We start from the raw sequence: 21,712 nt of genomic DNA, 5'->3' as shown, positions 1-21,712 counted from the left end.
CCCCCACGGGCTGAGATGGTGCGGCCCCAATCCCCCTCCGCGGGGTGAGGTGGTGCGGTCCACAGCGCTCACGTGACCACGTGTTGACACGTCGCCTGGCAACAGAAAGGTGGTGCTGCCGGCGGCGGGTGAGTGCGGGTCTGGGCAGGCCCTGCCCTGCGCCCGGTACCGCCTGGCCTGGTACCGTCCGGCCCGGTACCTCCCTGCACAGTACCGCCCGGCCCCGCGGCCCGGTACCTCCCTGCACAGTACCGCCCGGCCCCGCGGCCTGCCCGCTCCCTGGCTGCCTGTGCCCAGCCCCCGGCGGAGGGGCGGCCTGCTGGCGGCGGGCCCGAGACGCCGGGCTGCTGCTGAATCTTTCCCCCGCGGGGTGCTCTGGTTGTAGGCATAGGCCAGCCCCAGCCTCAGCCCCATGGAGGAGGCCCCCGGTGCCGCGGCAGAGGGATCCGAGGTGGAATTCGTCTCCACTGAGTGGGATGTAATCAGAGTTCCGCCGCATCTTGCTATGGAGGTGATTTCCTTTGAAACATTTACAGGGCAGCGTGTTCCCATGCGTTCCTTACAGCTCTACCTCTTCATGGAAGCAGTTTCAATAGGAAGAAAAGCAAACAATTATTGCAGTCTTGCCCTGCCTATAAAAAAAGTCACTAAAAAGTAAATCTAGTTACTGTTGTGTCAGCAGCATCTTGAAGTATGAGTTTCTCTCTCTGTTCTTAGATAGCGTATTTCTGCTGTAGACGCATTAAAAAGAAAGCTATCCACATTTCATAGATGTGCATACTTGGGCTCTTTTTTTGAGGTTTGTTGGTGTTAAGTTTTCTTCTTCCATTGGTACTGCACAATACTTGAATTTGGCAAATGATGATATGGGTTAAAACAATGTCTTTATAAAAAGGAAGAGGAGAATAATTTGGCTACGTGTAGTGCAAACTGGAAGACTTTCTTTAATAAATCCCTAAGGGCTTTTTTTTTTTTTTTTTTTTTTTTTTTAATAGATGTGAGCTAGAAATGTGAAATTAGAAGTGGTTTGTAGAATTTTTGTCAGGATCTTTCTGTCTTAACACTAGCTGAGTGACCATTTTTTGCGAATGAGATTGAACTTCTAAATTAAACCTGTGACAAAAAGTACTTGTTACAATACTGTAGTGTTAACATTAAGCAAACCCCACAACCTGTTGTTAAGCAAACCCCACAACCTGTTATAACCCTGCTATTCTGCTTTTCACCTGCATTGTATACTAGGCAATAGAAGCAGAGAATGGGAACAACAACAAAGAGGAAGAGTCCGTTCCTCTGGAAGACCAAGCAGAAAGAGAGATCTGTGGAGCTACAGAGCTGTTTGTTGGCTCTGCAGAAGTGAGGCACTGTAACAATATATATAATCGTATTCACAGAACATATGACCAGTATTTGTAACTTAATGTTCTCTGCAGAAGTGAGGCACTGTAACAATATATATAATCTTATTCACAGAACGTATGACCAGTATTTGTAACTTAATATTCTCCTGGTGCAGTTTTATTACTGCAAACACAAACCCAATCAGAACTGGAATAGAGAGGAGCTAACTGGTCAATCATGAAGTATACAAAAGCTCTGCCCAAACTGGAGAGATTCCTTTGTTGTGCTGTATATGGGTAAAGTGTTTTTTTTTAATCAAGAGTGACACAACTTTGCCAGTGTATTTGTGCACTAATTTGAGAAGACCCTCTTGTTGATTCTTTGCATTTTTCATGTCTCATGATGACAAAAATAAGCAGACTTTTAGGTGCAAATAGGGTTAGATTGAAAAGCTGTTTCAGGTGATGGATTTTATCTTTCAGGAAAAATCTCCTGAGACTTTCTCAGACAAAGCAGAGTTTGACAGATGTCCTCCTGAACTGGGTGACATGGAGCAGCCGATAGCAGACAGAGGAAACCCTTCCCTTCCTTCAGGAGCTCCTCTGCAGGCATCTGCCGTGTCAGTGGAGTTGAGCAGCTGCACAGAGTCAGGTATCATTCAGTTCCTTACTAACAGTACAATACTTGATACCATCTGTCAAGCACAGTTTCTAGTTTTCTCCCTTTCTGATCATTGTTAATGCAACTGGAGGCATAATACTGTGAAACCTAAGCCTTTATCTTTTCCCTTTTTTGGGTGGTGGTGGTAGTGGTGTCCAGGTAACATTGGAAACCCCATTTCTCTCTATTCAGAGTCTGCCTTTGAGCAACTCCGTCAGTTTACTAGTGAGAATGGTGACGAAAGAAAGAAAAAGGAGTGCCAGCAGCATGGAGCTGAGGAAGACGAAATAAGCAGAAGTGAGGAAACCGTAGAAAAAACAGAACTGGTTGTCTTGGATCCAGAACATGTGAGAAGCCCTCAAACCTTGTCCTTCGCAGACTTGATATTTTTATTTGTATAAAATGTGTGAGGTAAATTGTAAGCAGTGGCTTAGCTGTGTGCTAAAACTACATGCTTAAAAATCGCTTCTGTGAAAGTACTAACTTCTGACTGTGTCTACTGCCTCAGTATTAACCCTGAAGTTGCAGGTTCAGAAGTGAGCAATGTAGTGGGTAAATCTGATACTCTTCAGTACTCCTGAAAGAGAAGTACTTGCAGCAAGAGTGAGCGTATGGGTTCTCAGATGTAGCTCTTCTGATATGTTTCTGACTTTCAGATATTCTCAGTAGTCACTTTTTGATGTCAACAAATACCAACTGTATAATGCTTCTCACTTGCTCTAGTGAGTGTCTATGGCAGAAAATAAGATGCTTTATTTAATTACTCCCACTGAGTAGCAGTAAAATTTCTTCATAATTTATTTACACAAATATGCTAAAGTTTATCAATGTCATACTTCTTTACAGCCTCTGATGAGAAGATTCCAGGCTACTCTGAAGAATTACCTTACTAAGCAGATAGAAGAAGTGAGCCTAGAGCTTCAGGAACTGGTACATGTCATTCTTTCTTTGCCTTCCCACAGCAGCCCATCCCTGTCCAAGCTGAAGTGAAATGGCTGATTTTCTCTTGTTTTTGCAGAGGACAGCAGTGAAGAAGAGCAAAGTACAGAGGGAAGAGCTTGGGGTGATTCTTTATGGAGAACAGCAGCAGCTGGCCCATCTGCAGATGGAACTGGAGAAGAGCCGTGACCGCTGTTCTCAGATGGCCACAGCACGTCTGCAGCTGGAAGAGGAACTGGAAGGCCTCAGGCTTACTTATAAGAAAATGTGTCAGAACAGAGATGATGAATGCAAGAAAGGTGACTGAGGCAGTTCTTGCAATATTTCCTAATTCTAGTACTATGTGGAGAAATGAATTTGAATGTAAGTCAAGCATTGGATTGAAAGTCACAGTAAAATTAATCTGGAATAATGCACTCATCAAAAAGTTTCACAGATATTCCTGGTTGCCATATCATTTCTATTGTTTCTAAGACCATGTTGAAATGCTGTACTTTTCTTAGAAGGTCTTTAGGATTAAAACTGTTCTGTCACATAGGCTGTTCTGTGACTTAGCAGGAGGAAAATTCCCGTCGCTCTGTTGCATCTCTGCCAGGGCGTGATGAGACTGAAAAGGCTGTAGGTCATCAGGGGCATCCAGGAGTATGACAGCACTAGCCATGTGGCAGCCCATTCCAGCCAAAGAAATGGACTTGATTAATTCTTTTTGTTGCAGGCATCTGGACAGGAAACAGTAAAACAATTACAATGGCAAGGAGAGCTAAGCATTAAAATAAATTGTTTAGAAAGTTTCTGCAGCTTATTAAAAAATTAGAGAAGCATTCAGCAGATTGAGAAAGAGACAGTTCTGTTTTGGGGCAGAGGAGTGGATACATAGCCTCCTGAGGCATCTTCTTTGATTTCCTGGGATTCTGTGTGCTGGGAATCAAGGAATTGCTTACCAAGATTTTTAGCTTTGCTTGTGGAGCTGTACTCCAAAGCTGATGTAAATTCTTATTTCAGGGAGGGCTGATTTATCTGGTAGGTGTGCAGTTTTTGCTTTGGGTGTTTCTGTATTTCTTTCTTTTTTATCTCTGTTTAAAGTGTATCCTACAAACATACTTCTCTGTAAATATTTTTCCTCCTGCCTCCCCAGTCTCTGCAATGCAGACCCAGGTTGAAAACCTCGCCTTGCGTCTCTTCTACATGCAGAATATGGACCAGGATATGCGTCATAATATTTTACTAATGAAACGGTCAACAAAGAAGGCTGAGGCAGAGAAGGTCCAGGCTGAGGTGGAGAAGAAAAAACAGGTATCAAGTACTGTCTTCTTTAAAATAAATAAATAAATTAATGCAGATGACAGCAGTGAGTCTTGGAGGATGTGCTGCCTTGTCAGAAGGAAGGCTATAGTGACTGAGTCATAGAAGATGTGTGAGGACATTTATCCCAAATAACTGGGGAGGTGGGAACCCACAGTTTTTTTCGAAAAATTAGAAGGATCCCCATCACCAAGATAGTGGCATGTAGTACCCAAAGGTTTTTGACAAGCCTTTTAATAGAAAATCACTCTTCACTCAATCAAAGGGGGGTGTGGGGGCAGAAAGGTATTTAGTGAAGAGGTATCATATGTTCAAGTCTTGGAAAATTATTCTGAGTCACAATGAGTTTTAGGATGAACAACGAACTTGGAAAATGTGCTGGAGCTCCCTCTGCTGCCTTCTGCTTGCAGCAGGGCCCAGACTGATTATTGTTAATGCAGAATTGCATGCAAACAGTTGAAATTAGATAGATTTAAATGTTTTTTAACAATGGATTTTAAAACATTAAATGATTAAGATTCCCAGCAGCTGGAGAGGTGGCGCAATATAATCTGTGCTGACAGGAATGACTGCTGCTTCAGATCAAAAGTATCAATTTACTACTGCAAATGGAATAATAAAAAAATCAGCAAAGAAGGTTTCACTCTCTTGAAAGTTGTCACTGCTGCATTTATGAGCCATTTTTATACTAATGGAAAAGTTTCAGTAGGAATCAAATCTAACCCAGTTGCCAATTTAATTCCTTTTCTAGCCTATGTTATTCTGGTGGAGTGTAGTTGGTTAAGACTGAGATTATATTACTCATCCTGAACTGTTTGGCTCTGACTCTTTAGGATCTTCTATTGGACCACTTAACAAGAAAAGCCTGTGAACTACAAGAACAGATTGTTCTGTTTGAAGCTCAGTTTGTGGCCCAGGCAGAGGACACAAAAGTAATTCGGCAAGTGGTAAATGAGGTAGGAGGGTGCTTTTTTTGCTGCTGGTTAATATTTCCCCCTGGAGGGACTGACCCCTTTGGCTCATGCTCACGTGGTATGTACAATGTAGGCCAGAATTCTACAGTTTGTTCCTGTTTGGGGAAATGAAGACAACTTTTTTTTCTTCCTCTTTTCTTTTCCCTTTGTCCTTAAGAACTGCTTGTAAACCCCACCTTCTCAGTATTTTTTTTTTCTTGCAGACCTATGCTCTGTAGTCTGGTGTGACAATAAACCAGACAGCTGTTAGTTGAAGCTGTTCCTGCCCAGCATATTATGAACAGAAAAAAATACTGCATTGTAACAGGTATTTGGGTTTTCAACACAGTGTAGATTCATCCTCTCTACCAACTCTCTCTTCCCTAGGCTCATATGGAAGCACAGGCTATTAACATGGAGAAAAAGCGACTGATGAACCAGTGGAATAGTAGCTTGGCTGGAATGAAGCAAAGAGATGAAGCCTATGTTGCCACACAGGAGTTGCTGAGGTACAGTATCTGAAACAGTCCCAGGAGAGACCTCGAATAATTTGGATAGGAGGGATTCTTAAAGGAGCAGTATGTCTTCTGTCAAGTTTATCACTGTATGTGCAGGATATGTCAGGCAGAACAAGTTTGCTGCTCTAAAGCACATAATAAGGTTAAAAGATAAGAAGCACAGTTCTTTGTTACTGTTTTCCTTTATCTGAAACACAACTCTCCCTCAAAATGTGTGAAGTTTTTAAAGCTGTTTAGAGTTATTCTATTCATTTTTTATTCCTTTAAAAGAGTTCCTTCACCTTTGCAGAATCTCTCAATACAAAAAGTTAGACATCAAGGAGGATTTATCTGTCACTTTCGGTTAGGGTTTTTATGATGCCTTTAGAAATCTTCAGGAAGACCTTCCTATTGTTGCCAAAGGAAATGTTTACTTGGTCTGGAGTCTTAAAGCTTGACTGATTCTCCGAGAACAAACAATATGCTTTTATATGGTGGCATTCTGGTAAGACTGGGGGGTAGGAATAGGACTGAAAGAAGGAATTAATTTTCCTACATACCTTTCCTTTTAAATCTTAATGTCTCCATCCATCTTCTGATGACTCGGCACTGTCACAACAGACTAGTATTTATAAAGATCTTCCTTCTTGACTGTTGTTGCTGCAATAGCATGTTTGAAAAGGGGAATTTGTAGATGACCATTCAGCACACCTATCAATCCCTGTGATGATTTTCCATCCTCTTTGCCTCTCTAGTAAGTACAAACATGACCTCGAGCTGCTAGAAACAGACATCCATGCCTGCAGAAAGTTAATCAGAAAAGAGGAGGAGAAGAATGAGTTGCTTGTCACCATCCTGAACCGTTCACAGAGCAATGCCAACACAACAAAGAAACTGATTGCCCAGTGCCTTTCAAGGCAGGAGGCCTTGAAGGTTGAATGTAGCACCTATAGTCGCATTCTCCATGAGACAGAGCAGGCCCTCAATAGGACCAAGATGGTGAGAAGACTCCATGAAAGAAGAATCTTTTTGAATTGGACATGAGTATTTAATACCCCTCCTCAAACAGTTGTAGTGATCCTGTCTCTGTCTTCCATATTTCTTAGGATCAAGCTACTCATCTGGATGAATTGTTATCCATCAGTAAAGATATAGAGAAAGCAACTGATGTCAAAGAACAGATGGAGAATGAAATCTTGGCAAAGCTTCGGGACCAGATGATGTCCAGCAAAGCTACAAAGTACTTCTCACAGCTGACTGCAAAACTTCACAAGAGAAAAACAGATCTGGTATAGTGGCTCTTCTATTTGGGAGGACAGGGGAAGGAAACCACCTGGAGAAGTGTTTCTCAAGTGTGTTTTGTCAGTGTCTTCATTCTGGTTTTTGGTTCTGCAACTGAAGGTCTGTTGGGTTTGTGACTCCAATTTGTTTCTTCTAGCGATCCTATTGCAGGATTCTGGTATATGTGAGAGAGTTTGGCCAAAAAGGCCTGTCACATAACATACTATTCTTTATTTATTAATAAAATACAGCAGAATGATAAATCATAGGAGTATTTACTATAAAGTATTACCAGTTCTTCGGTATTAGAGGAAGACAGTAGATAGGTGGTACTTCTATATTCCACATTAACTTGTATCTCTATACTCCATCACGAAACATGATACAGGCATGCTCTCTGTTCCTAAGTAAGGATTACAATCCAAGGAACAGTCAAACCAGACCCACAGATCTTAATGGCATGATAAGCTGCTCTCTTTGGGAGTGTATAACTGGTACAGATAGAAAAACTAGAAGGTTCAGCATAGTATTTATCATACCAAGTTGTGTGGGCTGGAACTGACACAACACACTCACACCTCTGTATTTCTGTGAGTTACTTCAGCCTGCCCCAGCTTTTTTAAATCAAGGGCATATCTTAAGTAACTGGAGGACTTCCAGTACTGGCTTCCATTGTGAGAAAGGCCCCTTCACCCTCCTTCCCAACAGATACACAAACAAGTGGATATTTCATGTTGACTCCTATTAGTATCTGTGTTGAATATAGCGCAGAGACTATGGACTTGGAAAAGACCAAATTGTAACCTCTCACAGTGTGGTCCAGGCTGCGCAGAAGTAGCAGACAGGCTCTTGAAAATGACCGGGTTGCATTCACACTGCACTCAAACAAAAAGGCATGCCCGTGCTTTCTGGCTAGTACAGGTGTTGTTAGGTGAGGGATGTGTTTGTCAGGTATGGTGGAGAAAGTACAATAAAGTAATGTCCTACTACTGTTAGCCAGACAACTAGAGATATCTGGGCAGGGAAAGTAATTGCAAAGTGGTGAGTATGGTCTCTTACAGGGTTTTGGGATATTTAGGCTCCTTAATGCTTTTCAACAGCCTATGGCAGAGGTAAATATTGCTATCTCCTGTCAATAGATGGAGAAACAAAGGTACAGAGAGGGTAAGGAGCTTGCTTACAGCTTGTGTGCTACAGACCTGAGAGTAGAATCTAAATCCCCTGATTCCTGTGCTTTGAAAAATGGGCATTACAAATCAATGACTTGCTACTGGTGACAGTAATTTGTTTTCTGTCTGTTGATACTCCTAGGAGGTGCGTTTTTCCAAAGTTGAGAATGATATGGCCCAGGTTATTCTGGATGCAACTCATACCAACTGCAGGCTGACAATTCTCCAAAAAACACTCTGTGAGCTGGATGAGGAAGTAAAAAATATCTGTGATTTGATCAGCTGCAGGGAAAGTGAGATTGCAAAGTGCAGTCTCCTGTCTGAGAACAAGCAAGGGATCATCAGCCAGTACAACAAAAGGTTGGAGATGATTCTTTCTCAGCAAGGGGTATGTACTTTTATGTTTGCCCCAAATTTGATTTTCTTCTTTGTGGTGACCACAGATATCCTTGATAAATGTAACTGCAGAAGCATCAGAGAGTTAAAACTTTCAGGCATCGGTATTGTGATTTAAAAGCTGCACTAGTTAATGTAAATGTTTACGTTTGTCAAACAGTTCTTAATGCATGCAAAGAGGAATTGGCATTTGGGAGTTGTGAAATGAGGGTGTGCCTAGCACAGATTTCTGCAGGGAGTTGTCTGCACCCGATGAAAATGTTGCGTGACATCAATACTCTGGGAGTAAATAGAATCTCGTTATAAAATCTGCAAAGACTGATGAGGGGAGAATGGAGCAGGCAGAGTGACTTCCGTCACTTGATGGTTGGCCCTGCTCAGATGATACCGTGATCTGTCCCTGGCACAGTGAGCCATAAGACCTTTACAGGTAGCAGTGTGAAAACGAGTACTACAGCGCACGCTTTTGAGTGTCCGGATGTACCTGTTATAAGAGCTGAGGCAGGCCTTCTGTCACAGTGTCCAAGAACCATCCGGGCTTCTGCTGCATTTATTCCTGTGAGGTCAGGAATGATTAGTTCCATCCAACTCATGGGGAATGGAGGCAGAAAGTAACTGACAAAATAACAGTATAGCTGAAGTATTTAGTAGGCATCTCAGCAGTTGGACCAGCCTTCTGCAGTGATGCTATAAACAAGTGCTCCAGCAGCTTCTGCCTGATTTATCTCAAACCTTGCCCTCATACAGGGGCAAGAATTTGGACCATTGGAAATCTTGATCCATAAGCTGACCAAGCAGATAGAAGAATATGATTCTGAGGTGATGACATTACAGAAGTCCTGGCTCAATCAGCAGAAAGAGCTGGTCAAGTTAACACATGAACGGGAGGAACAAATAGCCTCATTGGACATGTTAAAGAAACAGATCACAATAATGCAGCAGAAGAAGGTGCGCACTGAAAGTAAGTAATTCCCTAACTCTTTCTTAAAATGTTAATCCGTGAATGGAGGAAAAAGTGAGTGAAGGCTTACAGACAGGTAATGCTAGACCTTCACCAAAGAATGCCCTCAGTGCTCCTACATATGTGACCAATAATGCAAACAACCTCAGCACTGCACTGTGGGGCTAAGAGCCAGGCACCTTCTGCTGTTTTGTGTGTTGTTATTTCCTATAAGGATTGATCCTGCTGTCTCAACTGACACAGTTGAATGCTAAGTGACTGCATCACCTGTTATACTTCTTAAATAAAGTTTGCAGGTAGTTCGTAGGTAAATGTCCCCACCAATGATAGCACTTTCCTTGGCTAAAATTAATTATTTTCCACAGCAGTCTCCTTCAAAACCTTATTTGATTTTTGAGCTTGTGGAAAAATGTTTTGGCTGGGTATGTGGGACACAGGTGGCTCCGCACACAGTGTTGTCTGGTCTAATAGCAGTTTGTCACACCTTGCCTGTATTCCACCCAGTGTTCATGGGGAACGGTAAGACTTTTTTTTTCTGTTTTAAGACTTTTTTTTTTTTTTTTACGTTAACCTGTAGATGAAATTCAGCAGGAAACTAAAGAACAGAAAGAGATTGAACGTCACATGAAGAACATGTCAAATGACTTGATAAAGTTGAATGTGTTGATCAACAAGAAAAACAGCAGCTGTGAGGAGCTGCAGTATGGCAACATTATTGCAGAGAATGAGTTTGTACGCTCTCTCAAGGTATAGAGGCTTGACATCTCATTTCCAGGTCTTGATCTCCCATGCAGATCAGAGGCAAATAGTGACCCTGTAAAACTTTCTCAGTCTGACAGTCTTGTATTGTTTCACACTTCCCAAATCTAGGCAGCAGAAAAAGAATTAGTTGAGATGCAGGACAGGCACAGTCAACTGACTGAGGAGAAGGAAAGACTCCTGAACAGCCTGTTGGAAGCAGAGTAGGTACCAGAGAGATTCTTGCTTTGTGCCACAGTCTTTGAACTTTAATATTAATGTGTCCATGTTGCCTTTCTTCTCCAGTCATCAGACTGAACCAGCACCAGCAGATGTGCTTCTGTCCTTGGAGAAGATGAGTTTAATGAATTTCTGAAATGCAGAAACTGAAAGCGGCTTTAGCTGTCCCTGGAATGAGCAAGAGCCGAGAAGATTTTGGCTTTAACAATCCCAGCATGCTTGCTTATGCTGGATGTTGCCAAGATCTGCATGCTATCTCTTCTGCCAGGAACTCAGAGCCAGTGTGCCACACTGGGCAATTAATTGGGGTCCATCAGCCCCCTGTCAGACTAGGCATGCCTGTATTTACAGTCATCATGCCATTTTCTAAATTGCCGAGCTTCCTGCCCGATTTCATGCTGCTCTGTTGCTGCCCTTTTACATGTCCCGTTTGCAAATCTTTCGTTGCTGCCAAACCATTCAGCTCTGTGTTCAGAGTTGATCTTGGTACACTGATGTACAGAGCATCCTTTCTGTTGTTTACAAAGACATTGCTTTCCCTTTCTGTCATTGAAGGCATCAAATCAAGCTATGGGAGAAAAAGATCCAGCTGACAAGAGAGATGCGTGCAGTGGTGGATTCTGAGACAGGGCAAGGCGAAATGCCAGCCATGAGAAGAGAGATTCACAGGATGCAAGTAAGGCACTGGGAAAGAGGACTGAGGAGCTGCACACAATTTATTCAGATTTGGAGTTGCTGAAACTTGAGGCAGGAGATGAGAAACAGGCTGGAGAAGTAGTATCTTTGAGGCCATAGCAGTATTGGAAATCTTACCACCCTGCAGCTAGATTGAATGAAATACATCCAGCATGCATGCACTTTGTGTTCCATGTGCATGCTGTGTAATAGGCTGCAGCAGCATCTAGATACACCTGAGAAACCTATTTAAAATGTAGTATGTCTGCCACCTTGTTCTATGACCCCAATTTATAAGCAAAGAAACGTTGATTGCTAAATATTGCATCATCTTAATAAATGGTTAGGGAAGTCTTTCTATCTTCTGGCAAAGCAACTCTTCATTTTCATTCTCAGGATGCTTTTGCTCTTCTGCTTTTGCTATTGCTAATGAGTTCCAGTGAAACATTTTGAAAATTATTTTAGATGAGTTGATACTCCAGCCCTCTGGCTTTCAGATCTGCACGGGGCAAACTACATTTGGATTTGGAGCTAGTTTGGCTTGCCAGTGCTCACATGTCACATGTTTCTGGTTTATGTTGATGGAACGTACCACACAGATTTCAGTTAGGTACCACTTGTAAACATTATTTTCAGCCTATTTTGTATCTTGACAAATGGCAGGTTCGCTATGGCCAGCTGATGAAGCAGCAGGAGAAGATGATTCGTGATATGGAGGCATCTGTTTCTCGTAGAGAGGCGATAGTGATTCGTGGAGAGGGTCAGAACAAAACAGATAAGAAACGTATCGTGAAGAGCGACTTCCACCGCAAGAAACAGGAGCTGAAAAAGAAGATCAGTGAAACTCAGAAGGTGAGCAAGTAAAGCAGGGCTGCAAGAATTCACATAACCTGTATTTGCCTTGTAATTAGCACCGGTGAGCAATTAGTGTGGGATGTCGGTACACACTGTGCCTGCACAGGTACAGTACCACACAGGGGATAGGTTTTGGAAATTCGTTTGTTTTTTTTTTTTTTTTTTTTAAAAAGAATCCTGGGAGTATGGCTGGGAATGCAGCTGAACTGAAGATCCAGAATCTGCCATTTCCTTTTCTTCCATTTACTAGAATGCTCAAGGCTGCAGTGAAACCATCCGGGAGCTGGAGAGCACCCAAGCGTCCCTTAGTGCCGCCTTCTCAGAAAAGCAGCAAGAACTGTGCAGGCTGCAGGCGGAGTGCCATGGCCTTGATTCAGATGCAGAATGTCTTCGGAACAAGAAACGATGGGTGAGCGCATCCGCTTCCTTGCAGCACACGAGCCAAATGGAACATGGAACCTGCTGCTTTCTTCTGTTGCCAGCTCCCTGTCTCTGTGTTGCCACCGTCCTGAACCGGGCATGCTTGGCATGTAATTTTAGAAACACTTTATGTTTACTGAGCACATTTTGAGGGCTCATAGTGGCCCTAAATTGATTCTGCAGCTGCACTCGCGTGAGGCAGCATTCACCTAGGAACATCAGCCTGAAGGACATTGTATCTTGAAAATATCTACTAACAACTATCTTTTGTGAGCGCGAGCTGGCTACTCCTACGTATGTTACAAATTTGAGAGCCAGCTCAGGGTCTTGAATGGCCCCTGGGGAAGTTTTGAAGTCGGTGAAACTCTGCCCTAGCAAGGGTTGCCCTGTATGTGTGGGTGTTTCTTTGATGTGCAGAGTTCTGTGAGCTCAGATGGGGATGCTGTTTGGCTGTCGTTATGGGGACGTCATAGCACTGTCCTTAAGAAGCCCTTCTGTTCCACAGTGTGACAGTTAGAAATCAATGTGATTTGTGTCACAGGTACTTAGTCCTTTTCTGTGTGCAGTCTGCTGCCAAACCAATTCCCGTTGTTGCTCTCCTCAGAACCTTTTGGAGCTTGTGGCCTTACAGACGCGCCAGAAGCATCTGCAGGCGCTGAAGGAAGGGAAGTACGTGCCCCTGTGCCGCACTGAGCAAGCCCTGCGAGACAAGCAGCGGCAGCTGCAGGCCCGGCTCCAGACGATCCGTGCCATCGTCCACCAGGTCCAGCAGGAACATCCTCAGCACCACGGGGCGCTCCAGTGGCTCGCTCACTGCTTGGAATCCCGGCTGGGCCCCCAGGAAGCCTGACAAGACACAGACACCCGCCTGCACTTGCTCTGGGGCTGCAGGCTTGGTAAATAAACATAAAAAAATAAACGTGTAGAGTATAATATTTACCATACAAATGTATTTTATATATATTTATCACAAAAATGTATTTTATATATTTTATATATACATACATATATATATACATATATATATACATATTTATACATATATACATATGTATATACAATATATATACATATTTTATATATCACATAAATACATAAATATATTTATAATGTGAATATTTTAACATATAAATTATATAGCTGTAATGGATATTAATAGATAAAAATATATATATAATATATCCCACTATATGTTACATATACTATATATTATATACACAATATATAACACACAATATATATGTAAACACACTGTATATATAATACACTGTATATAAAAAACACTGTTACGCACTATATATATAAAACATACATGCTCTACACATACACATGAGACACACTCTCTATATACATGCTATATAACACAGACATGCACTATACATACGTACATAACACACACACTACATATATATGTACAGGTACACGCACACGCTCCGGTACACGTGTGCACATCGGTACACGCGCACGCACCGGCCCGCAGCCCGTGTCCGCAGGTGGCAGCGGGCCCGGCCCGGGGCGGGGGTGGCCGTGCCGGCGGTGGCCGTGCCGGCGGTGGCCGTGCCGGCGGTGGCCGTGCCGGCGGTGGCCGTGCCGGCGGCCGCGGCGGGGCGGGGGCGGCCCCGGGAAGGGGCGGGCGCTCGCTCGGGGCTGGGGCCGCCCCGCAGCCGGCGCCGTGACGTAGCCCGGGCCCGCCGCGCCTGCTGGGAGTGGGGGCCATGGCGGGGCCGCGGGCGGGTACGCTGCTGGCGCTGCTGGCGCTGCTGGTGCTGCCGGTCCCCGCTGCGGCGGGAGGCCCCGCAGCCGCCGCCTGCGATGTGCCCCCGGACGGCCGCTTCGACTGCGGCCCCGAGCGGCTGCTGGCGCGGGAGGGCTGCGAGGCGCGGGGCTGCTGCTATGCGCCCGCCGGCCCCGGCCCCGGCCCGCCCTGGTGCTTCTTCCCCCGCGGGTACCGCAGCTACCGGGCGGAGAACCTGACGGTGACGGCGGGCGGCTACACGGCCCGGCTCCGCCGCGTCGTCGCCAGCTTCCTGCCGGGGGACGTGGGCAGCCTGCGGCTGGACGTGGGGCTGGAGACCCCCACCCGCCTGCGCATCACGGTGCGCCCCGGACCTGGACCCCGGTCCCGGTCCCCCCAGACCCGGTCCCCGCGGTTCCCCAGCTCCCTGGCCCCAGCCCCCCAGACCCGGTGCCGTGGTCTTTCAGACTGGGACCGTCAGCTCCCCAGAACTGGCCCCCCAGTCCCCTGGACCCCCGGCCCCGTTCCCCCAGTCCTGGTTCCCCTGCTCTCTCAGACCGGGGCCGCCAGCCCCCCAGCCCTGGCCCCCCAGTCCTCCAGACCCCCAGCCCTGGTTCCCCCCCGCCCATTCCCTCTGGACCTGGTACCCCTGGACCTGGTCCCCCAGCTCCCTCACCTGCCCAGCCCCCTCCCCCCCCCCAGCCTACACCCAGCTGACCCCCCTCTCTGCCCTTGCAGCTGCGGGACCCGGCCAGGCCACGCTATGAGGTGCCCCTGGCCACGCCGCGGGTGGGCGGCCGCGCTGCCACCACGCTCTACGGGGTGCAGGTCAACCAGGATCCCTTCGGCCTTGTCGTCTACCGGCAGCGCGGCGGGCAGGTCCTGTGAGTGCCCATCCTGTCTCGAGCTGAGGGAAGGCTCCCCTTCCCTTCCCGAAGGGATTTGGTCTGGAAGCGGGACCTGGCACCAGCCCCAGCGGCGCCGGGGCTGGGAGCAGGGATGGCGCTGGGGATGCTGGTGACGGCAGCAGGTTGGCAGGCAGTGGCTGTGGGGGCTTTGCTTTGACCCCCTCTGCAGTTCAGTGGCTGAGAAGGGATGCGGGAATCCCAGCACTCGTCTGAAACTTGGTTTTGTTTCACATTTTGTTATCCATGTCCCTCCCCAGAGCTGGTGGTCCTCCAGCTTGGTGCTTCCCTCCTCCCCGGCTGCTGGGCATCACCGCAGCTGTTTGCCAGAGCCTCCCCTTCTCTCCATCAGGGTCAACACCACCGTCGCACCACTCTTCTTCGCAGACCAGTTTCTGCAGATCTCCACCTCCTTGCCCTCCCATTTCATTTCTGGGCTGGGGGAGCACCTGACGCCGCTGGTCCTTGACACGGCGTGGACCAGGGTCACCCTCTGGAATCGGGACATGGCGCCCACGGTAAGGAGCAGGGCTGAGGGAGAGGGAGATGGCTCATCTATGCTTGTGGGGGTGGCTCTGTGGCCTCTTAGATCTTGTCCGGGGCTGGGGGTGGGTGGGGGGGGGTGGCTGTGCCAGCTGAGTGCTGGGACCTGGCCTCAGCCCCAGGCAAACCTGTGGTCTATAGGTGACCTTCCCCAGGTCAGGCTTTGTACCCCCTGGGGCTCTGTGCTGCTTGGGAGCCGCTTGCCCCCGGGCAGTCCAGGGCTGTTGCTCAGGGCAGAGCTGTGTGGTGTGGGGGTGTTCGGGGCTGCGAGCCCTAGGTTTGCACCCCGAGCCGTGACGGTGCTCCTGGCTGGAGGCAGGGGGTGGGTGCTGCACCGGGTCTCTGGCAGAGTCTCGCTGGCACCATGTTGTGCTCTGCTGCAGGCCCAGGTCAACCTCTATGGCTCCCACCCTTTCTACCTGGGGATGGAGGACGGTGGCTTGGCCCACGGTGTCTTTCTGCTGAACAGCAACGCGATGGGTGAGTCCCACAAAGGTGCTGGGTGCAGGCTTGGCCCCCCTTCCCATCCTCAGCTTGTTCTTCCAGCGCTTTTGCTTTCCAGATGTGCTGCTGCAGCCCAGCCCGGCTCTGACCTGGCGCACGACAGGCGGGATCCTGGACTTCTATGTCTTCCTGGGCCCCGACCCCAAGAGCGTGGTGCGGCAGTACTTGGATGTTGTTGGTAGGGCTGAGGCACGGCTGCCCCCAGGATGGCTGTGCTGCCATGCTGCAAGTGGTGCAGCGAGGACGGTGTGGTGGGAGTGTGATGCTGGGCTGTCCTTGTGCCCCCCTGGCCAGCACCCACCCTCCTCCTTCCAGGGTTTCCCTTCATGCCCCCATACTGGGGCTTGGGCTTCCACCTCTGCCGCTGGGGCTACTCCTCCACCGACATCACCCGGCAGGTCGTGGACAACATGACGGCAGCCCGCTTTCCCCTGGTGGGTCTCGGCTGCTCCCTGGAGCCTCTGCCCAAAAGTGGTGATGGGGGGCTGATGGGGACCTCCCCTGGGGCGGGGGTCCTGCAGCAGGGTGCGGGGTCCCTGCTCCTCCCCAAGCACCGGTGCCACCACCCACAGGACGTGCAGTGGAATGACGTGGATTACATGGATGCCAAGAGGGATTTCACCTTCAACAAGAAAAGCTTTAAGGACTACCCGGAGATGGTGCGGGACTTCCACCGTCGTGGGCTGAGGTACATCATGATCGTGGTGAGTGACACCCCTGGCGGTGCCGGGGCTCCCGCACAGGTGGGCTGGCCCCAGCGTTTCTGGCTGCCCCCAAGGGGGGTGATGGAGCTTCCTCCGAGGGAGGCGGGGGAGGCCATTCCCTGCCCTTGCTGGTGAAGCCCCTGCTTTGTGTCCCACCAGGATCCTGGGATCAGCAGCTCGGGGCCTCCTGGCACCTACAAGCCCTACGACGAGGGACTGAAGCGAGGGGTGTTCATCCGAAATGCCACGGGGCAGCCCCTGATTGGGAAGGTGCGTGTGGGGAGCAGCCCTGGCTCCCGTGGGAGGGGGCGTGAGCAGGGCTGTGGGAGCAGGACCCACAGACCTGGAGGGAAACGCTCAGGGCATGGCTGTGGTAGAAAGCGGGGTGACGTGTGGGGGCTGTGGGATACAGCAGGGCTTTGCCCATCACTGCCTCCCTCCCACAGGTCTGGCCGGGCCCGACGGCCTTCCCAGATTTTACCAACCCAGAGACTCACGAGTGGTGGCACGATATGGTGAAGGACTTCCACAACCAAGTGCCCTTCGATGGCATGTGGATTGTGAGTGGTCCTGGCGGAGCTGCCGGCTGCGGCTCCCCGGCTCCTGCCCTGCACCTCTACTGGGCCCGGGTGCGGCAGTGAGGGCGTCCCATCCTTTCCCTCCCCAGGACATGAACGAGCCGTCAAACTTCGTGGAAGGCTCCCAGGATGGCTGCCCCAACAACAGCCTGGAGCAGCCACCCTACGTGCCAGGTACGGGGAGTGGGTACCAGCCCTGCCCAGGGGTGTGGGGAGCCCCGGGAGGAGCCCGGGGGATGCTCCGATCCCAGCCCAGCAGGCTCCAAGCTCTCCCCCACCACCGCCTCTCCCGTGCAGGCGTGTTCGGGGGACGCCTGCAAGCCGGCACCATCTGTGCCTCCAGCCAGCAGTACCTGTCCTCCCACTACAACCTGCACAGCCTCTACGGGCTGACTGAGGCCATCGCCTCCCACGAGTAAGCCTGGGGCTCGTGCCGCAGCTCCTGCTGTTCCGGAGGAGCGACAGAGCTGGGTGGCATGGGCACTTCGGGCATGGGGGAAGGGCATTTGGTGGGTGGGCGAGGGTTTGGTTTGTAACACAGTGTGCTGCCTGCTGCTGCCAGCCTGGTGCTGGAGCTGGTGCAGTGCGGCCGTGCTGGGTCCTGGGCGGGGGGCTCATGTCCTGAGCACTCTCCCATGTCACCTCCATGGGCAAGTTGGTGCGGGGCATCTACCATGGCACGTGCCAGCTCCGCGCTGCTGCCAGGAGCTGCTGAGCTCCTTCCCCAGCCGAGTGGTGCTGAGCAGACCCCATCCTGCCCACAGTGCGCTGCTGAGGGTCAGGGGCAAGCGCCCCTTTGTCATCTCACGCTCGACATTTGCTGGGCATGGGCACTACGCAGGGCACTGGACAGGGGACGTCAGCAGCAACTGGGAGCAGCTCTACTACTCCATACCAGGTAGGCTGTGGGGCACTGGGGCTGGGTCTTGCCCACTTCCCCCAGGGCTCGAGGCTTCTCCATGGGCTCTCCCTGCCCGGCATCCAGAGCCCCCATGCCCTCTGCGCCGCCTTCACAGAGGTGCTGCTCTTCAACCTCTTTGGGGTGCCACTGGTGGGTGCTGACATCTGTGGCTTTGTGGGCAACACATCCGAGGAGCTGTGCGTGCGCTGGACCCAGCTGGGCGCCTTCTACCCCTTCATGAGGAATCACAATGACCACGGTACCCGGGTGAGCACCGGGAGCCCTCATGCTGCTGGGCAGGGGGCGGCTGGGTGGACGGGGCAGGGGTGGGTGCTCTGGGGTCATGCGAGGGGCTGCCCTGCCTGCGTGGGAGGGTGGCTGGTGCAGCTGCAGGGCTGCGTGCCACCAGTGCTGGGCTCATGCTGGGGGGGAGTCCATCCCGCATCCCTGAGAGGTGCCCACCGTTCCTCCCTGCATGGTCTGAGCATCCCACTTCAGCCTCTCCCCTGCAGCCACAGGAGCCGTACACCTTCAGCCCGGCTGCCCAGGCTGCCATGAGGAACGCTCTCCGTCTCCGCTACTCCCTCCTGCCCTTCCTCTACACCCTCTTCCACCGGGCTCACTCTGCTGGGGAGACAGTGGCGCGGCCCCTCTTCCTCGAGTGAGTGCCAGCCCGGCCGGGGCCGATGGGTGCCGGTGCCTGCTGGGCGCAGCGGGAGGTGGACACAGGGTGTCCTGCCGCTGCGCTGCCCTTCCCCTCCTTCCCCAGGTTCCCCAAGGACCCCAACACCTGGGCCGTGGACCGCCAGCTCATGTGGGGGGGGGGCCTGCTCATCACACCCGTGCTGGAGCCAGGAAAGACCAAAGTCAGCGGCTACTTCCCAGCGGGGACGTGGTACAGCCTCGCAGGGGTGTGTGCTCCCTGCTGCACCGCGGGGTCTCAAGTGGCTGCACGAGGGCTTTGCTGCGGGGTCCCACATGTGTTCCCGTGCCCCCCAGGGCTGTGTTCAGGGCTTGTGCCTCACCTGCCTTTGCTTGTGGCTGTTCGAAGGCCACAGCACTGGGCTGGCACCCCCTTGGGCATGCAGCACCCTGCACCTGTTCTTTCCTCTTTTTGATGTTATTTAGGACTCCACCATCCACAGCAAGGGGCAGTGGATCCTCCTGCCAGCTCCCCTGGACACCATTAATGTCCATGTCCGTGCAGGACACATCCTGCCCTTGCAGGTGAGTCCCCTCCGTGCTGCGGTGACACCACGGTGACCTGTCTGGTCAGCCCTTGCCAGCATGATGGCAGAGCATGGTCACGGGTGGACTGGGTGCTGCCAGACAAGGTGTGAGTGTCCAGCTGGGCTGGGGGAAAGCGGCTTCGGCAGTGCTCGGAGCTAAGCCTGATCCTGCACCCCAGGAACCTGCATTCAGCACCACTGAGTCCCGCAAGAAAGGGATGGCCTTGGTCGTGGCACTGACCCTGGATGGCTTTGCCAGGGGAGACCTGTTCTGGGACGATGGGGAGAGCTGGCAGACCTTTGAGAGGGGGGACTACACTGAGATCCTCTTCCTGGCCACACACGTGAGTGACGGGGGCTGGCGGGGCGCATCCAGGCATGGGTGCTTGCTGCCATGCACAGGTCCTGGTGCCCCTGGGGCATGTGCGGTCATGGGCAGCACCATGCCCTGCTGCAGCCAAGCTGTGTTGTGCCAGAAGTGCCTGACTGAATGGCTGAAGCACTGTGTGCTGGTGGGGTCCCATGTGGACTGTAACCCCTGAGGAGCCCCCTTAGGAGCGGGAGAGGCTGTGCCAGGGACCTGGCTGCTCTCTGCGTGCACCCGCAGTGCAAGAAGTGTGCAGCAGTGGATGCTTTCCAGCCCCATCCCTCTGATAAATGGCTTTGCCGCTCTCCAGTGATGGCAGAGCACCCATATCCCTGGCCTTGGTGCTCTGCAGACGGGCAGCACATGTCAAGAAGCCCTGGGTGCATGTGGGGTGGTGGGGCCCCGGGAGTGCAGGGTGACGGTCCTGCTGTCACCGCAGGGCACTGTGCTCAGCCAGCTCCTGCAGGCGAGCGCCCACCTCGACGGGGTCCTGCTGGAGGCTGTGACCGTGCTGGGCGTCACCAGCCCTCCCCGGCAAGTCCTGGCCAACGGTGTCCTCGTGAGCGACTTCTCCTACCGCAGCGACACTCAGGTGAGTGCTTGTCCTCCCGTGGGAGGGGGTGGCGGCAGGGGGGTCCTGCTGGGTGGTGGCTGGGAAGGGACCCATGGCTCAGCTGAGGGGTTGGCAGGGTTTGGCCCCAGTACCTGCTTTATAGACACCAAAGAGCATCCAGGGCTGCCCAGCACGGGCTGGGTCACAGCTTGGGGGCCAGGGCAGGATTAGGCCATGCAAGAGGGCAAGGATGGGGAGATGGAGCATGGGAAGGATGCGTGGTGATGGGGCTGGAGCTCTGTGAGGAGCAGTGACACAGCTCAGCTCCTGGGACTGTCTACCCTGGTCACCCTTCCCGGGGGGCTCTGCGGGACCAGGGCCATGCTGGGCTGTGGCTCTGCACTGCACTCCAGTGGGGCAGGACACCCCTCTCAGCTCTGACACCCCCTGGGCTCCATCCCGCCTGGTTCTCGCCATGCTGACCCTTCCTTCTCCCCTTCAGGTGCTGAAAGTGCCTGTGTCGCTGCCGATGTGGGAGCAGTTTGTGATCACTTGGTTCTGAGCTGATGCTGGACCTGTGCCACTCTGCGGGGAGAGGCAGTGCTGCTCCCTTTGGCGCTGCGGCCGAATCCGTCCCGTCTTTCGCAAACCCGGAGCTGCTGCCGCTCTTCCCACGGGATGCGGCTCCTGGGCTGTGGCTTCCCTTCTGGCTAACATGAGTTAGCTGGAGATGTGTGCACTGGACTCGCATCGAGGGGGCTTGCACAACTCCTGGGGACAGGGAAACCCTCGTCTTCTTCAGAACAGGGTAAAAAAGACCTCAGTGCCTTGTGAGACAGCAAACCTATTAACATGCTGGACTGGTAACCTGTGGAGGGACCGCAGGGAGTCTCCTGGCTGTGCTTTTGGGGAGGGGGATCCATGCAGGGCACAAGGGAGCAGCGCTGTGAATGAAGTTGCTGTTTGCTGGGAGCAGCCCTAGGCCATGTCCGTGCCCCTTTCTGCCACTGCCTGTCCTGAGAGTGCTGCTGAGCCCTGGCCTAGCCCTCTTCCCCCGGCTGGGACCCCCCCCCCCCCCCCCGGCTCTATCCCCGCCTGAGGGCCTCCAGCGGGATCCTCTCAGGCTTCACCCCATTTCCCAGAGCGGTGAGGGACCCCCAGCTGTTCCCGCAGCTCTGGCCAGGTTGCAGAGCCCCTTGGCCCATCCATCCTGCTGGCTCCAAGCCTGGGGACTGCTGCCTGCCGGGGGCCCCAGCCCTGGCCCCC

The 21,712-nt window shown here is 51.1% G+C and overlaps 2 protein-coding genes across 4 annotated transcripts; both read left to right on the top strand.

Annotated features, from left to right (window-relative positions):
* The first annotated feature begins 14 nt into the window (after positions 1-14).
* On the top strand, positions 15-13,367 carry CCDC40 (coiled-coil domain containing 40). Of its 2 annotated transcripts, XM_040582185.1 has the most exons (20): positions 15-128; positions 386-511; positions 1,243-1,356; positions 1,824-1,992; positions 2,194-2,348; positions 2,848-2,931; positions 3,020-3,239; positions 4,076-4,233; positions 5,076-5,198; positions 5,583-5,704; positions 6,448-6,691; positions 6,799-6,981; positions 8,285-8,530; positions 9,286-9,499; positions 10,077-10,246; positions 10,370-10,461; positions 11,033-11,153; positions 11,816-12,004; positions 12,258-12,416; positions 13,032-13,367. In XM_040582185.1, exons 2-20 carry the CDS (start codon positions 413-415, stop codon positions 13,275-13,277), a joined length of 3,108 nt encoding a protein of 1,035 aa, XP_040438119.1. In that variant the 5' UTR covers positions 15-128; positions 386-412; the 3' UTR covers positions 13,278-13,367. The 2 variants fall into 2 exon arrangements, with proteins under 2 accessions (XP_040438119.1, XP_040438120.1); XM_040582186.1 differs by lacking the exon at positions 1,243-1,356 and having other exon boundaries at positions 17-128.
* A 774-nt stretch (positions 13,368-14,141) lies between these two features.
* On the top strand, positions 14,142-21,330 carry GAA (alpha glucosidase). Of its 2 annotated transcripts, XM_040582175.1 has the most exons (19): positions 14,142-14,523; positions 14,901-15,046; positions 15,420-15,585; positions 15,994-16,090; positions 16,173-16,292; positions 16,430-16,548; positions 16,687-16,818; positions 16,978-17,088; positions 17,265-17,378; positions 17,486-17,570; positions 17,694-17,811; positions 18,161-18,294; positions 18,413-18,564; positions 18,810-18,958; positions 19,067-19,208; positions 19,426-19,524; positions 19,706-19,870; positions 20,333-20,485; positions 20,949-21,330. In XM_040582175.1, exons 1-19 carry the CDS (start codon positions 14,143-14,145, stop codon positions 21,006-21,008), a joined length of 2,643 nt encoding a protein of 880 aa, XP_040438109.1. In that variant the 5' UTR covers position 14,142; the 3' UTR covers positions 21,009-21,330. The 2 variants fall into 2 exon arrangements, with proteins under 2 accessions (XP_040438109.1, XP_040438110.1); XM_040582176.1 differs by lacking the exons at positions 18,810-18,958; positions 19,067-19,208.
* The last annotated feature ends 382 nt before the right edge of the window (positions 21,331-21,712 follow it).

Source organism: Falco naumanni, chromosome 1, assembly GCF_017639655.2.
Source record: "Falco naumanni isolate bFalNau1 chromosome 1, bFalNau1.pat, whole genome shotgun sequence".
Taxonomy (NCBI): Eukaryota; Metazoa; Chordata; class Aves; order Falconiformes; family Falconidae; genus Falco; species Falco naumanni.
Note: the sequence above shows the minus strand (reverse complement) of the source record. Positions and strands in the feature narration are given on the sequence as shown.

Bases quoted from the DNA above. Each gene is read 5' to 3' on its own strand.
- CCDC40 (XM_040582185.1), top strand. From the start codon at position 413: ATGGAGGAGGCCCCCGGTGCCGCGGCAGAGGGATCCGAGGTGGAATTC. The intron at 1,993-2,193 runs GTATCATTCAGT...CTCTCTATTCAG, and splicing joins GAGCAGCTGCACAGAGTCAG to AGTCTGCCTTTGAGCAACTC. The intron at 12,417-13,031 runs GTGAGCGCATCC...TGCTCTCCTCAG, and splicing joins TTCGGAACAAGAAACGATGG to AACCTTTTGGAGCTTGTGGC.
- GAA (XM_040582175.1), top strand. From the start codon at position 14,143: ATGGCGGGGCCGCGGGCGGGTACGCTGCTGGCGCTGCTGGCGCTGCTG. The intron at 15,586-15,993 runs GTAAGGAGCAGG...GCTCTGCTGCAG, and splicing joins ATCGGGACATGGCGCCCACG to GCCCAGGTCAACCTCTATGG. The intron at 16,819-16,977 runs GTGAGTGACACC...GTGTCCCACCAG, and splicing joins TGAGGTACATCATGATCGTG to GATCCTGGGATCAGCAGCTC.